Consider the following 16,532-nt stretch of genomic DNA (forward strand, 5'->3'; position numbering starts at 1 on the left):
GAGATACCTTGCCAGGGGTCTCTGACTGCAGTTTTGGGGCGTGTGCAAAGCTCTCAAGCTGGCCACTTATGACACCCCACGTTTCTGCAGCCACTTTCTGCCAAGGTTCACCTGGCCCCTAGCAGGAAGTCTTTTGGGTGGAGTTCTTTTCACAGTGGTTCAGAGCTGGTTCCTTTCCTTGAGGTCCACACTTGCTTTCAAGAAAACACATACCGCTGCCTTGCCTTTGGTGTAGATGCCCCTCACTCCTTTCTCGGCCCTGCTCCCCTCGCCTCCCATGCAGGCTGTCAGCCAGCTCACCTCTAGATGTTTCCAGCCTTTGTATCCCCCAGATTTGAAATTTCCAAGCCCTCCCTCTCTTGAAGCCCCCCTCACCAGGATTAAGGTGAGAGGTGTGATGGTTAATTTGATTTATCAACTTGGCTGGGCCATGATGCTCAGATATTTGGTCAAACATTATTCTGCATGTTTCTGTGAAGGTGTTTTCTGGATGAGATTAACACTTAAATCAGTGGACTTTGAGTAAAGCAGAAGACCCTCCTTAATGTGAGTGGGCCTCATCCAAAGGGTCGGAGGTCTTAATAGAACAAAGACTAACCTCACCGGAGTAAAAAGGGATTGTGCCAGCAGCCGCCTATGGACTCAGATGACAACTCTTCCTTGAGTCCCCAGCTGCTGGCCCACCCTGCAGATTTTGGACTCAGCAAGCCTCCACAACTGTGGGAGCCAGTCCCTTAAAATGAATCTCTCCCTCTCTCTCTCTCTCTGTCTTCCTCTCTCCTTCTCTCTCTCTCTCTCTTTCAGTCTCTCTCCATATCTTGTTGGCTCTGTTTCTCTGAGGAACCCTTACAAATACAAGGAGGAGCCCCCCTTGGGGAGAAGTGGATGACTCAGGGCACCCCAACAATTCCCTCCAAACAAAACCCAGCAGCCACTCTCCTCACCCCTACCCTGTTTTTTTTTTTTTAATTGAGTGTTAAGATATGAAAACATTTATGTGCTGATTGGGAAATAGCCATTTTCCTGAACCACCGCTCCCAAGGGCCGCTCTCTGCCCTTTTGGGACCCTTGCTCCAGCGCTGGGTCCTGCTTGTCAAATACTTGTACCATCACCCTTGTTACCCCTCGACAAGGGCGACCTCACTTTCTCTTGGAGTATCCTGTGTAGGTGGTCGGACATTGATTGTGTTGTGTTTGGTTCCTGAGATTTATCAGAGCCAAATCAGACACAACAGGAAGCAGTTGCCCCTAACATATAATTACATGTAAGTAAAATAGGTCCTTGTTACTATATCTCTATATAAATCGAGGCCCTATGGGCAAAGTAATGTCAGGAAGCAAAGGGGTGCCTCCCCACCTCTTGGTGGGACAGGTGGCCCAGTCCGTGCTTCCCCAGTGCAGATATGGGAATATTATTTCTCATAACTACCCAGGGATTTGTAGAGTGTGAAGTTTCTAGGAATTTAACTTAAGGAAATAATGAGGGATTGGCTTCAGGATTTTGTCACAGTGATATTTATCATAGTGTGTCTTAAAAAATAGCAAAAATGTGAAACGCCCTCAGGTCAGAGATTGCTGCCGCTTCCCTTGTATCCACTCCCCTTTCTTCTCTCCTATGGAACCAATTTATTTGGGACAGAAACAGACCTGATTTAAAAACAACACACATTTCTCAGCTTCCTTACAGGTGGAGGTGGCCATGTGACCCAGTTTTGACCAATAAGACCCAATTTGGCCACTAATTGTTGAGTAGGCTTCAGGGAAACTCCTTAAAGGAGGGCAGACTAGGCTGGCATGTGTCCCCCTGTCCTCCGCTTTTCTCCTTCCCTCCACCTAAACTGAGGCTCTGATGGCTGGAGCTCTGGCAGTCATTTTGACAGATGGCAGAGAAGAAGCTAGAAGGAGCCTGGGTCCCTGACGGCATGAGAAGCTGCTGTCACAATCCTCCAGATTTCTTTCACACAAGAACCAAATAGACCTCTGCCTTGTTAGGCTGTGTTATTTGGGTTTTTTGGTTACAAGCAGCTAAATTCAGTCCCAACTGATAAAATATCCAAGCATCCAAACAACAGGAGCATGGTTAATTAATCACAATCCAACCATTCTATAGATTATTTTATAGCCATTAAATCATGATGTAGAAAAATATTTAGTGACATGATATACAGGAATACTTTGTTTTATTGCACTTTGCTTTATTGTGCTTCTCAGATATTGGGTAGGTTTTTTTTTTTTTTTCTTTTACAAATTGAAGATTTGTAGCAACCCTGTGTTGTAAGATGATGGTTAGGATTTTTTAGCAGTAAAGCATTTTAAATTAAAGTATGTATATTTTTTAGGCATAATGCTATTGCACACTTAAAAGACCACAGTGTAGTGTAAACATAACATTTATACGCACTGGGAAACCAAAAAATTCATGCTACTTGCTCTGCTGCAAGATTCACTTTATTGTGATGATCTGGAACCAAACCCTCAATATGTCTGAAGTTTGCCTGTATTGTTAAGTAGGTTTCAAGATAGCATGTATATAAGATCCCATTTTATGAAGAGAAAATATGCATAAAACATATAGAAAAAAAGACAAAACAGTTACAACACATAAAAACCTCTGGGTGGTGGTGATGCAGTGATTTTTCTTTTCTACTTCTTCATGTGTTTAGTATCTAAAGTTTCCTAGTTTTGTGACAGGAGAGTAACAGTGGAGCTATTTATCTTTTTTAAAGGATTGTGGAGTTTTTTTTTTTTTTTTTTTAACTGTGGCACTACTCAGAGCTCTGAGGGTGATTTATTTATTTATTTATTTATTTATTTTTAATAGATCTTTACTGGAGTATAATTGCTTCACAATACTGTGTTAGTTTCTGTTGTACACCAAAGTGAATCAGTCATATGTATACATATATCCCCATATCCCCTCCCTCTTGAGCCTCCTTCCCACCCTCCCTATCCCACCCCTCTAGGTTATATATACAATGGAATATTAAAAGCCATAAAAAGCCATAAAAAGAAATAGAGTTATTTGTAGTGAGGTGGATGGACCTAGAGTCTGTCATACAGAGTGAAGTAAGTCAGAAAGAGAAAAACAAATACCTTATGCTAATGCATATATATGGAATCTAAAAAAAAAATGGAGTTTTTAAAAACATGAACAACTAAAAGTTATTATTATTTTTTAAACACAAGACACCCTTGTAGCCCGGTCAAGACTCTGCAGAATGACCCTTGTTACATTGTTTCATGAACCAACCCCACATGATTTGCTGTCTCTCACCTTGCTCTCTTGGCTCCTAGGTCTGTCCCTGTTGGTATTCTCCAGGGTCGAGTTCTGCTCTGGGGGAAATTCAAGTTCAGGGGCTCATTTACAGAGTTCCCATTTTCCAGTGTATCTGTGACATGTGAGACATGTAGGGAGTTAGGAATGTGCGTCTCCCCTTTCCAGGCAGTTCTCTCTATTAGACTAGGACGGTAGCACTGTCACCCTGAGAGGAGAAGGAAGTGGAGTGAAGAGGGGTGTCCTTCCTCTCACGCCCCCAAAGGGGAATTTGCCACTTTTTGTGCTGTATTCAGTGACCTGCAACGCCATCACTATGAAAATCATAATTATGGTACGAGAAACTTCATAGCCACACATACATCCACACACACATCCATCCATATGTGCATGTATAGCGGAAAAAAGAAAATCAGAAATGAGCTTGAAAACTTGGATACAAACCTGGTTAATGTCTTAGAGGACAATAGAACCGTAACCACTGGTGTTATCATTTCTACTGGATAAAAATCATTTGCAACTTATCAGTTTTTTAACATCTAACTTTACAATTTCTGAGTCCTAATAGATATTAAATAATAAGTCACCTGCCCTAGAGTGTCAGATCAACCATAGGTGGGGTTGTTAGTTAATGTTCTCGTATGACTTTGAAAGGACACCCCTTAGCAGATGAGATGGGGACTGTCCTCACTTTCCAGACCCAGATCACAAACCGTGAACCCAGAGCGCCAGCCTTCTTTCCTTGTTAGGGGGTGGACCGGAGAAGCCCGGTGCTGGGTGGCCTGTTCTGTCTGCTCCTCAGCAGAACAGTGTTTTCTCCTTGGACCCTGGATCAGGGGATGCTGGGCTGTCTTGAGAGTTAACTCCAGGGAGCTGAAATGAGGAAGTCACTTTACAAATAAAACTGTGAGTCTGATGAGAGTATTTATGGTCTGAACATAAATGGCATCTTTGGCTGTGGCAGGGCATGCCGTGGCCCCGGTGTCTACACTGGCGTCGGCAGCCTCCACTTGTCTTGGAGGCGACAAACTTGAGGCTCTCTCCCCATCAACCCTGTTTCCCTCTCCAGCCTCATCTCAAACACAGCCCCACACCCACCTTTTCTCCTGCTCCGAAAGTCCCCCACCCCGACTTTGGGCAGCTGATTCTGCTTTTCTCTCTGCTTTCAACGCTCTAACCCTGCAAGGTCCGATGGGGTAGCCGCTAGCCACGTGGGGCTATTACACACTTGAAATGTGGCTCATGTGACTAACGTAAATTCTTCATTTTTTAAAAACTTAATTTAAATTTAAACGTAAAAACTGATAGTTTCATTATTGGAAAACTTTTGAGGACATTAAGAGTAATCTGGGGATTGTTTCTACTTTGATTAACTTTTCTGGCTGTACATTTAATAACTTCTCTGGCTGTAAACTACTTCTTTGACTGCACATTTTATGAAATCTAAATCCAGATCAAGAATTTCCAATGAAAATTTAGTATGCAAATTGAGAGAGACTATAAATACAAAATACTCAACAGATTTCAAAAACAGTACCACAAAAAGACTGTGAAATATCTTATTACTAATTTTTATATCGATTATTGACTATAGGATAAAATTATAATATTTTGGATGTATTGGGTTAAATAGAGTACATTGTTAAAATTAATTTTACTCATTTCTGTTTACTTTTTAATGTAAAAAAATTTTAAACGACGTATGTGGCTTGCATTACATTTCTGCTGGACAGAGCTGCTCTAACCCCCTTCTCCATCTGCACAGGTTCTGGGACTAGGAGAATCTGAACTCTAGATCAAGCCATACCACTCACTAGCTGTGTGATTTGGGGTAAGCGACTCAGTTTCTCTGGGCCTTGGTTATTTTTTTTTCATCTGTAAAATGGGTATGGTAAGAACTGCCTTGAAATGCCTGCCTATCTTAGCCAATAAGTACCCACAAGTGCTCAGCCAAGTTAGCTGCTGTTCTTTCCGGCCACGTCCTAATGCATCCTTCAGGGCTCACCTAAAATATCATCTTCTTTGGGGGAATCATTCCTAACCCTTCCAGAGGGTCTACTTTTTTTTGCCTTTACCTCTCTTATAAACTTTGCCACATTGCTTGCAGTAAAATGACATAATTACAATATTTTGGGTTTCTCAAGGGCAGAGACTCCCACTTATTCATGTGTGTGTGCTTTTAACTCTTATGGAAATTTTCAAACATACACAGAAGTTGAGAGAGTAATATAATGTACCAACCACCCCGCTCCCATGACTATAGTATTCCCATTGCTGTATTTCTCTTGCTTCGCACGGTACTCAACACAAAATTCTATGTTTGTGGTAGGTGGCAGACAGCCATGCTTTCTTCGCTGCTCCTCGCATCAAGCAGTGGAGTTGATTTCTCCATCTGCTTTTATCTGGGCTGGACCTGTGAGCTGCGTGGACAGATAGAATGCGGTAGAAGTGACTGTGCGGCTCTGACGCCGGGTCTCAAGACCTGGAGGCTTCTGCTCCTGCCCTCTGGGAACCCTGCTGCCGTGTGGACAAGCCCGAGCTAGCCTCCTGGAGAACGAGCCACATGTGGAGCAGAGACAAACAGCCCAGGTGAGGCCCTCGTGGACCAACCAGCTCGCTAGCGGCCAGAGAGGCTGTCCTTGACCTTCCAACCCCAGATGAGCCACCAGCTCACTGCAGAGGTCAGACAAAGTGGCCCAGACAGAGGAGCCACCCAGTCAACCCCCAGAATCAAGAGAAATAATAAATATTGTTGTCCCGTCTCTAGGTTTTAAGGGTGGTTTAACATGTGGCAAAAGGCTACTAGATAGAGTTTAATGAAAGTTTTTGAACCAGTTAATGTCTCCCCCGCACACACGGGGCAGCGTGCTGTCTGTCCAGTGACAGCTGCCGTACCCCAGGGGCTAAGAAACTGTCACACGTTCCACAACCCCAGCATGCTGCCTGCTCCGCCACGTGGGCAAGTCACAGGGGAAGGAGGTTCAGCTCTGACAACCCCCATTTGTAAACGTTTCTGGTCCCATTCTGCTCAACAGATAGGCTTTGAGCAGATAAAATGTGCTAGGAACTGGTTTAAAAGGTTAAGGGGGCTTCCCTGGTAGTGCAGTGGTTGAGAATCTGCCTGCCAGTGCAGGGGACACGGGTTCGAGCCCTGGTCTGGGAAGATCCCACATGCCGCAGAGCAACTAGGCCCGTGAGCCACAACTACTGAGCCTGCGCGTCTGGAGCCTGTGCTCCGCAACAAGAGAGGCCACGATAGTGAGAGGCCCGCACACCGCGATGAAGAGTGGCCCCCGCTTGCCACAACTAGAGAAAGCCCTCGCACAGAAACGAAGACCCAACACAGCCATAAATAAATAAATTAATTAATTAAATTAAAAAAAAAGATTAAGGGATCCTGCTGCAAAGCTATTCCCACGGTATTCATCTCTCATATTTTCAGGACAACAGAAACTCTAGCTATCATGGTGATGGTGAGAGAACAGGATAGAACCTCATGTTAGGAGAGAAACTCGTGTTCCCAGATATCCTTACACATAGACAACTGCAAGCCTCCCTTCTAGAATGCATGGAATCTGGGGGGTTTGCTGAGTCCTGGAACAAGACGGCTCTTTTAAGAGAAGCCAGTCTTACTGTATCACTTGGGTCAGCACTTTCTCCTGAAGTATCCCCATCATCTTCTTGGGGGAATTTGAATTCTTTGGATAAGGGCTTCAAAGTGTTCCACCTTATTGACCCTGTCCTTGTTCATTTTCAGTGCCTTTTATTCTCCTTTCATTTAAGTGGGCCTTTCAGCCCCAGTGACTCCAACTGGATGTCAAGGAGCAGCTGTGACAGTCATCCCTGGTACTGACCTGCCAGGTGTCCGCAGTTCTGTTTGGGAGTGCCTCTGGCTTTGCCTTTGCTTCTGTGTCTCACAGTGCGATTGAAGATGGAGTTTCTCTGGATAAGGGTGTAGTAATGGGGTGCTTTGTCTTGCATCTCCTGGTCGGCATGGGGCGTCCTCTCTTCTGAGAGGACCTCAGGTCTCACACTGGCCAGCTCGTCAATCTCCCACAAACCACTCACTGATTTCTTCTGGGGCTTTCCCAAATCCTCAGAGTCCCTGGTCTCCATGGAAACAAGTCCAATTGTTTCTCAGCAGAATGACTGGAGAACAATAACTTCTCTCAGTTGTCCCTGGTTTTGAGTGCTCTAGAAGAGAAAGAGAACAGTTTTCAGTCACTCTCATCAGGCTAAAGATGCCAGAGTATGGAATTCCACTCCCATTCAGATTTGAGGAAATTTGAAATAATCTGTGCATCCTGGCGACCACATCTCTGTCAATGAAAATTACAGTTTAACCACTGCAATTTGGATGCATTCATGTATCATTTTATAATTGAGGGTTGTTAATTCTATTCAGAGGCAACACTTGTGGGGAAAATGCTGAAAGTGGCTTGTGTAACTAACTTTCAAGTACTGTAAACATTTGCTGAATAAGTCGAGAGAGGGTAGCAAAAAATGGTGAGGGGAACTCCAGGAAACCAAAGCAAGGGAAAGGAAGATGTATGGCCACAGAAAGAAAGAGTCGTGGGAAGAATAGGAAGGGCTGTCAGAGAGTGACAGGTCCCAGGACAGTAAATTTAGAGATGGGAAGTCTTTTTTTAAATTATTATTTATTTTTTTAATTGAAGTATAGTTGATTTACAATGTTGTGTTAATTTCTGCTGTACAGAAAAGTGATTCAGTTATACATATATACATTCTTTTTTTTAATATTCTTTTCCATTCTGGTTCATCATAGGATACTGAATGTAGTTCTCTGTGCTATACAGTAGGACCTTGTCGTTTATCCATTCCATATACAATAACTTACATCTGCTGACCCCAGCTTCCCACTCCATCCCTCCCCCAACCGCCTCCCCCTTGGCAAACACAAGTCTGTTCTCTATGACTGTAAGTCTGTTTCTGTTTCATAGGTAGGTTCATTTATGTCATATTTTAGATTCCACATATAAGTGATACCATATGGTATTTGTCTTTCTCTTTCTGACTTACTTCACTTAGTATGATAATCTCTAGTTGCATCCATGTTGCTGCAAATGGCATTATTTTGTTCTTTTTTATGGCTGAGTAGTATTCCATTGTGTATATGTACCACATCTTCTTTATCCATTCATCTGTTGGTGGACATTTAGGTTGTTTCCATGTCTTGGCTATGGTGAATTGCACTGCTGTGAACATAGGGGCACATGTATCTTTTTGGATTAGGGTTTTGTCTGCATATATGCTCAGGAGTGGGATTGCTGGATCATATGGTAATGAGGAACCTTCATACTGTTTCCATAGTGGCTATACCAACTTACATTCCCACCAACAGTGTAGGAGGGTTCCCTTTTTAGAAATGGGAGGTCTTAAACCCTGCGAGGACAAACCTCTTGCCGTCCACTGGGGGTCAAGTCTGGTTGGTGGCTTAGTGGCCTCTCTGATAGGATGATGTTGTATGGCAGCTGTGGGAAAGACAAGCCCTCCTGCATCCCACAGCTCTCCCAGGGACTGGAGTAACAGAATGGTTACCTCCCTCTGGGGTGACCATAGAAGATAGAGCATCTGAACCAGGACACTTTTCATAGGAAAAAGGGGTGTATTAGGAATACACCAGGACTGCCAGGCAAACCCCTTTTTCCTCCCAACACAGACCTTATTCTAGGGTAGGGGTCTTAGAGTGGAGTGAACCATGTGGGTCCTTTGAATGAGGTGTAAGCTGGTAGGGGGCTGCCAGACAGGGGAGCCAAGCTAGGAATTCTTTGTGGCTCCCCACCCACTTAGAACCCGGGGTCCCGTGGGTTCTGTGGAGGTTTGGGGGGATGTAAACTGTGTGCAGAGGCTGCGTGTGTATGTGTATATACGTTCTTCTTGATTTCGGGTCCAGAACCGCTATCATGTTCTCAAAGGGCTTAGAGACTCAGGAAAGAACCACAGGAAGAACCACCTCTACTGTCTCTGCTTTCTTGTGCAAAACAGAAAGAATGGGGCCTGGACTTGAGAGCACACCCCCCTTTCCCACTGCACCCCTCTACTTAACAGCCAGGTGTCCCCAAGCCCCGCCTGTGGAGTTTCCCATGGGTGAGTGCTCAAACCCTTCCCTTCCCCCGACCCCAGGCCGAACACACACCAGGATTTCAGGGCAGTTGGTCAGGTGATCTTAGAATATTCAGGAGGGGCGTGGGCTTCCCCCACCCCCAGGCAGAGAACATCCTTGTTTATCTAAGGCAGGAATTCAGACTTTCTGGTCAGGAGACATTTGAGCATCCAAGACCATTCTGGTCTTCTGCAGAGCAGAAGTTTCACCCTGGGACATGGCCTCCTGTCCTCCCTGCCTGCAGGTCTGGTGACATTCGAGTGATGACCTGCCCAGAGAACCGAGCATTAAGGTGTTAGAGATTGAGAAGCATTAAGACAGGGTCCTGCCCTGAGGCAGCTTGGTTGGGGGCAGGGGTACTGCCAGGCTTGTGGGGGCCTGGGAAGCTCCTTCGCTGTCAAGGTCAGCTGTGTGACCCCAGCAAGGTCCCTGCCGTCCCAGCATCCATGTCCTTCTCCATAAATGCTGGGTATGCACTATGGGATCTGTTGGACAGGTCCCATCCTGCTGGCTAATCCAGACTTCCCTTGGAGAGTCAGCCTGCAATTTCTGGTGGCCAGAAAGGAGAGCGCAGTGACTAAGAAGGTCACATTTATGTTGCTGGACAATTAATAGGACACCCCTCCCAGGAGCACCTGGGAGGACATTGCGTGTTACAAACGCGACGAGGAGCCCACAGCTAGTGGGCAGGGTGGGCGATTTTCATTGAAAGCAGGTTTAAGCTGAGTCAGTGAAGAGATGTAACTACAAAAAAAGCTAAACTGTTTTTGGATCACGTTGTGGAACGAGAGAGATTGGGAGGATGCTGTCCTGGCCAGATGAGCGGGGGACCCCTGCTCTATGCTCCGGTGAGAACCTGCCCATCCAAGAGGGGGCGGGGTGGACGGGCAGAGAAGCCCCGGGAGTGACGAGGGCAAGGTCGCCACACATACACCCTCTCGGGCGTGGGACAGGAGAGTGTGGAATTAGTACCGTGGGCGAGGACAGACTTCAGCTTTGGATTTCAGAGCTGTCCGAAGGTAGCAGTGAATTCCCCGTCACTGGAGATGTCCAGACAGAGACTGTTGGGATTTTAGGGCTCAGTGACTCTGACCTATGCCCATGACATCTTCTCTTTTCCCTTGCCCTCTGGGCCTCCAAGCTGGGTTCAGACTCTGATACTGAGGCTGTTCTCCGCTTAGAATTGATCTGGGGGTAGTAAGTGGGCAGGGATCCTGTGGGCAGGTAATGCAGGAGTTAGTTATATGTTGGGGCCAGTCTGAGGAGGTCTCTGAAGTGGGTTGGGGAGTTCCTACCGCATCCTCGATGACTGTGAGTGAGGAGGTAGTGGGATCCTGGAAGCTCCGGGCAGGCAGGGCTGGGAGACATCACACAGGTGTATCACCCAAGTGTAGCAGATGCGGGGGGGATGCAGAAGATGTGTGAGAGGAATGACAGAATCGTTGACTCAAGGTGGTTTTGGGATGAGCAGGGAGGGGGCCGTCCCAGTGGCAGTGGCGGGCCAGGGTGACTGGGTGGGCCGGTGTGGCGTGGGAGTGAAGTCAGCCTGGGGTTGGAGCACACTGGTTTCAGGGACGTGCAGTTGGAAAACCTCCCAGGAGGAAAGTCTGCAGTTGGAAATCCTTGGCTGAGGCTGCCTGACGGGTACAAACAGGGCATCCCCTGCTCTGACCACGGGGTATCTCGAAGGCCCTGCCATGTTGCGGCCCTGAACACGTACTGTTTTTTGGCATTCAAGGTTATTATTATGATCATTATCATCACCATTATTATTTTAGGCTGCTTTAAAGAAATTAAGGTATAATTTATGTACGGTAGAACGTGCCTTTGTTAAGTGTATGGTTCTGAGTTTTGAGGAACACATACAGTTCATGTCACCACTGTTGAGATACAGGACATTCAGTCACCCCAAAGTTCCCTTGTGCCCCACTGTGGTCAGCCCCTCCCCTGCCCCCAGCCCCTGGCGACCACCGATCTGTATCTGTTCCTCCAGTTTGCCTTTTCATGACTGTTGTGTAGATGGAACTGCAGCCTTTGGCGTCTGGCTTCCTTTGGTTGGCATGAAGAATTTGCCACCCAGCCCGGTTGCAACAGTAATGATCGCCAGTGTTACGAATTCATGGAAGCCAGCACAATATATTGTGAAGGGCACTCGTCTGGGAGTCAGGGGACTTGGGTGCAAATCTCCTTTTCCTGCTGCCTGTGATCACCTACTTACACTGGGCAAGTCAGGGCCTCAGTTTCCTGGCCAGGAAACATGGTTTTGGGTGGGTGTTCTTGGGGGCTCCTTAGCCAACTCTCAAATTCTGTGATCTGGGGAGACTCAGAGAGCCCTCAGAGGGAAGCTCTGAGTGGTGACAAGAACCCCGGGGATTGCTCCCAAATGTCCCTATCATTTTCTTCAACTGAGGGGGCTCTAAAACCTTGAGAAAATGTATGCCATCCTTAAGACACCACACACACACGCACACGCACACGCACACACACATACAATTTGTGAAACCTGGAAAAACAACTCTGATTCCACCTCAATTACTGCCTATTCCAGGCAAATGTGTTCTACATCTGCAATATGTTTACAATCGCTAAAATTCTTCTATATCCATTAACTGCTGGAAAGCCTGACAGCCCTCCCCCATCTTCGAATGTTTTTCTTAAACTCCCAGTAGCTTTATAAGCCCCATGTCTTACTGTTTCAGGTGGCTTCAGGCTGGAAGTGCATGGGAGTGGCTTTGTGATTGGAAGGGGGGCTTATGGCAGAACTGCATTCGCACAGTATTCATTCGTTCCTTCGTTCATTCACTCATCATCAAGCGATGCTGCCATGTTGTCCATGTCTGGCACCTGCTGGCATGGTGTACACATCTTCATTTCCATGTCTGCCCACATTCCCTTGTTAGGAAGCTCCAGCAGGGCAGGACTCGGTCTGTTTTGTTCACTGCTGTTCCTGGTGCAGGGCACACAACAGCACTCTGTAAACATGTGTTGCTTACAACAGTGAACATGCATGAATGACCTCCGTGAGGTCGATGGGATAATTAGCGCCATTCGTAGATAAGGAAGCTTTGGTAGCTTGTGCAGGATCGCACAGCTGGTATACGGTGCAGCAAATGTCACACCACATGTGTCTGGCTTGTTTGCTGGGCGAACCTGGGATGTGGTCAAGAGATGCTGTTGTAAAGACTGGTTGGAGGCTGGCCTGGGTGAGTGAAGGCGGGAGCTGGCCTTGTAGTCTTCTCTGTCCGTGCTAGCTGTGGGGCTTCCGGCACATGAGTCAAGAGCCGCTGTTAGACCTCCCAGCACTGGGCTGAGGGCTGGGGGCCTCCCTGCATGAGTCAGTTGCCTGGGAGGTCAGGATCCATGGGAGTATGTGGTGGGGGAGGGGAGTGGGGAGCTGACTGCAAGCCCAGCTGTGGCCACGCCAGCCAGATGCTGGGTGAGGGGTCGGAGGACGGCACGGTGGGCAGGAGGAAACGCATCCTCTAGACCAGGGCTTCACAGGCGCTTATGTGCAGGGGCTCTTAGAATGCAGCTCCTGACTCAGGGGGTCCAGGGTGGGGCCCAGGATGCAGGGCTGTGAGTCCAAGGACCAGCCTTGAGCAAGGTCCTAGTGCAGCAAAACCACAGCACCCGCGACAAGTGTGGGAGGGGGTCCTGGGGCGCTCAACCCTGTTATGCCCTTCGCTTTGGCCCGGTCCGCACGGCATCGCCACAGGTCAGAGGCAGACAGAAGTCCTGATGGAGAGCAGGGCTGGGGCAGGAAGAGGGGGAGGGGTCAGGAGGAGGGGAGGGGGCCTGAAGCAGGTGCCGTCCCTCCACTGTCCCCTTCTGCCTCTTCCAAGGGAAAGAAGTGGGGGGAGGGAGGGATGGTGGAAAACAAGAGGATGTGGAGGAAGAGCCCTCCCCAGGGGCCAGGGGATGAAGCACATCTAGGCTCTAGACGAGAGAGCTGGGCCCCTGCTCTGAACGGTCTCTCTGGGTGCTGGGATGGCCCAGTAAGACCTGGTCCTGCCTTCCTGCAGGTAAAGGTGCTACAGAAGGGAACAAATACTACAGGGCAGAGAGGCAGTGAACAAGGAGGCCAGTGGAAGGCCCTTTGCAAGGAAGGGTTGTGGTGAACACATCACACAGGGAGCCCTGGTGGGGGGGGAGGGCGGAGCTTCATTCTCACGCCAGTCAGAACATCCTAAAGGGCTGCTCAAGGTCAGTGCCTGGAGCCGGGCCTTATGCTTGAGCTTGGGCTCAGCGAAGCAGGGGTTAAGCAGGGGGAGACCCTGGCAGCTCCAGGCAGGAACACTTGGGAAAAAGGCTCAACAGGGCCACACTGAAGACCACCTTCATCTCCAGCGAGGAGCCAGGGCGCTGTGACTCCGGGCGGTGCTGGCCGTCCACGCAGGGGGCCGGGGGAATGTGGTTGGCAAACGTGGCCTGAAAGGGGTGGGAGAATGAAGACCCCTTAGCTGTGACGTAACAACAGGAAGGGCCTCAGTGCACTGACCCAGGGCCAGGTGAGGTGGGGCCCCTAAGCGGGAGGCAGGCCTGGCTCATCCCAGCTCACCTGCATCATTTCATTCCTGCCCTGGAATTGGTACTTAGACTCCTCCCTGGTAAATGGCAGTGTTTGCCTTGAGCTATAAACGACAAAGCCTTTTTTTTCCCCCTTTCCTTTCCTCCCTCCCTCCCTCCTTTCTTTCCTTCCTTCCTCCCTCCCTCTCTCCCTCTGTTTCTCTTTCTTTCCCTCTCGTTTCCCTTCCCTTCCCTTCCCTTCCTTTCCTTTTCTTTTCTTTCTTTCCCCAGAGCAAAGAAAGAAAGCTAGTGAGGAAGATTTTAGGCAGTAGAGGAACCACATGACATTTCTGGTTTGGTAGAAAAGCCCCAGAGAGGAAAGGAGCTAGGAAATCTGCCCCAGAAGCTGCTCTGCTGTCAGGACGACTTTCACTGTGAGAATCCCAAATGTAACATGTGACAGTTACAGAAAATGTGGAAAAAGCAGCCAACCACAAGGAAGACGGCTGTTGCCCTGCCCCTGGAGATGCCGCTGGGAGCGTTTTGGTGTTCTCTGCAGGAACAGAGGAGAGGAAGGGAATGGGAGCCACAAAGAGAGCAGGAGCCTGGGAGAATCTGAAGTGGAAATTCAGAAATTGGGGAACAATGGTGGGGGAGAGGCCAGATCAGAAAGGCAGCAGGAGAAGGGGAGTTGGGACCAAGCTCCAGCTGTGTGGTGGCCACACTGCGGGGGGGCCTTGGCTTCAGGAGATTGGTGGGGGCAGTCCTTCCAAGACCCAGACCAGGGCAAATGGGAAAGGCAAGTGTATAGAAATAACGGCCGGGGAGGGGACGGGCAGGGTGGGGCAGGGGTGGTTAGGTTCAGTCGGGTGGCCTCTCTGAGAGCACGTTTGGGCAGAGGCCTGAAGGAAGCCAGGGAGCGAGCCCGGGGGAATGACGGGATGCAGAGCTTCCGAACCGGATTTGTTGACTCTCTTTTGGCCCAAGAGGGAGAAAGGCCAAAAGGAACCCTGGTTTTCCTTTAAGGCTGTTGAACTGATACACTGGGAAAGGAAGCAGGAGTTTGAGGGAGACATTGGACCTGAGATCAGAGAGAGGGCACACGTGGCAGGAAGCTGGACTTGAAAATGGTCCTTCGTGACAGGGGCTGAGCTGAGCAGAAGTCACCTGGAAGGCTGGGTCCGAATTACGGTGACAACTCATTAACAACTCACTGAGCACCGACTTAACAGTAACAGCTTCTGATCCAAACAACCATCTCTTTAGAGGCAAGAACGCTGGAACACCGTGAGATAAAGAGTCTTCTCAAAGCTGCAAGGCTCCCACATCCCTGTGGGGCCGCCCGCTTCCCGCTGCACCACCATCAGCGCTGCATCCTAGCAGCCCAGGCCACACACACAAGATGGGAAGTGGGTTAGACACAGCGACAAAACTCGTGTGCAGGATGAAACGGATTGTGATAGATCAAGTGTGAACAGCACTCTTTTTCCCGATGATGCAACAGAAATCAGTGAAATTAGTTTTAAACCTGGGAACTGGACAGTGGTATAGAGAGGGTGAGTGCATTTCTTTTTTACACGGTGGTACTTAAATGCCTGAGAATGGTAGGACATGTACACGCATGCAACTCTCTATCTGTCCATCTACCTATTTATTTATCTATCTATTATCTATCTATCTATCTATCTATCATTTATCTACCTATCTATCTAGCAATCCATCCATCTATCTATCTATCTATCCATCCATCCACCTATCTATCTATCCATCCATCCATCCACCTATCTATCCATCCATCCATCCACACACACACATAATCTGCAACACGAGGGAGGAAGAAAGCCAGAGGCTAAAAAACCAAACTAGGTATTCCTGCTGGCAAAAAAACAGTTAGCAACAAGCATAAGGGAGCAGAGGTCAAAGGACAATTGAGCAGCATTCCCGTGGGCAATGGAAGAAAGAAAGGGTCAGCTGAAAGGACACCAGGTGGCACCTACAGGTGGTGGAAGGCACAAGGGAAGGCAGAACAACTTCAGATAATGAAACTTAAAAAAAATTAAACCTTTTACTTTAGCTTTACAGAAAAGTTGCTGACAATGGAATTTTTAAATCAGCTCCTCAAGGAACCAAAGAGCTCTGAGTACAAGATGAAGTAGTTCATTCTTTGGCGGTCGTCACCCCTTCAGTGGGTGTTCAGTGTAAGCAGGCAACAAGGAATTGGGAAACGAGAGTCAGGGAGAGTGAGTGGTGGAGGACGAGAAACCCCAGCCACATCACCACTTGCTGGAGGGGCAGGCCCTTGTCGGGGTCTCGGAGCTGGAACAGCCTGGAAGAGGACCTTCCCCCCTTGCTTGATGTCTGCTCCGCATGCTCTTTCCCACTCTCTTTCTGGCCCGTGGGGCGGGGGCGGAGGGGGGTTTGGGAATTTGTCCTTCATCATCAGAAGACCGGAGCGAACTCTTGGGTAAGATGACAGCTCAAGTTAACCCCAGCTCCCCGCTTCTCACCAGATACCAGTGCAGCCCTACAACAGGAAGACAGCTACCCCGCTGGGGAAGCTAAAATTAAGCGTTGAGTTTATGCGGGGACTGCCAGGCTCCTCCGCTAAAGATTCTAAGTAAGATTCTA

The 16,532-nt window shown here is 48.2% G+C and overlaps 1 protein-coding gene across 1 annotated transcript in view; it reads right to left on the minus strand.

Moving 5' to 3' along the window:
• LOC118898334 (ephexin-1-like) overlaps positions 1-16,532 on the minus strand; it is a 73,867-nt gene that overhangs the window by 29,965 nt on the left and 27,370 nt on the right. Inside the window, exons 2-3 of the mRNA XM_036858594.1 lie at positions 7,129-7,468; positions 3,275-3,389 (exon numbers count right to left, since the gene is read on the minus strand). Coding sequence (XP_036714489.1) covers positions 3,275-3,389; positions 7,129-7,390 — 377 coding nt within the window. The 5' untranslated portion in view covers positions 7,391-7,468. The remainder of the gene's footprint in view (positions 1-3,274; positions 3,390-7,128; positions 7,469-16,532) is intronic.

Source organism: Balaenoptera musculus, chromosome 7 (genome assembly GCF_009873245.2).
Source record: "Balaenoptera musculus isolate JJ_BM4_2016_0621 chromosome 7, mBalMus1.pri.v3, whole genome shotgun sequence".
Classification (NCBI taxonomy): domain Eukaryota; kingdom Metazoa; phylum Chordata; class Mammalia; order Artiodactyla; family Balaenopteridae; genus Balaenoptera; species Balaenoptera musculus.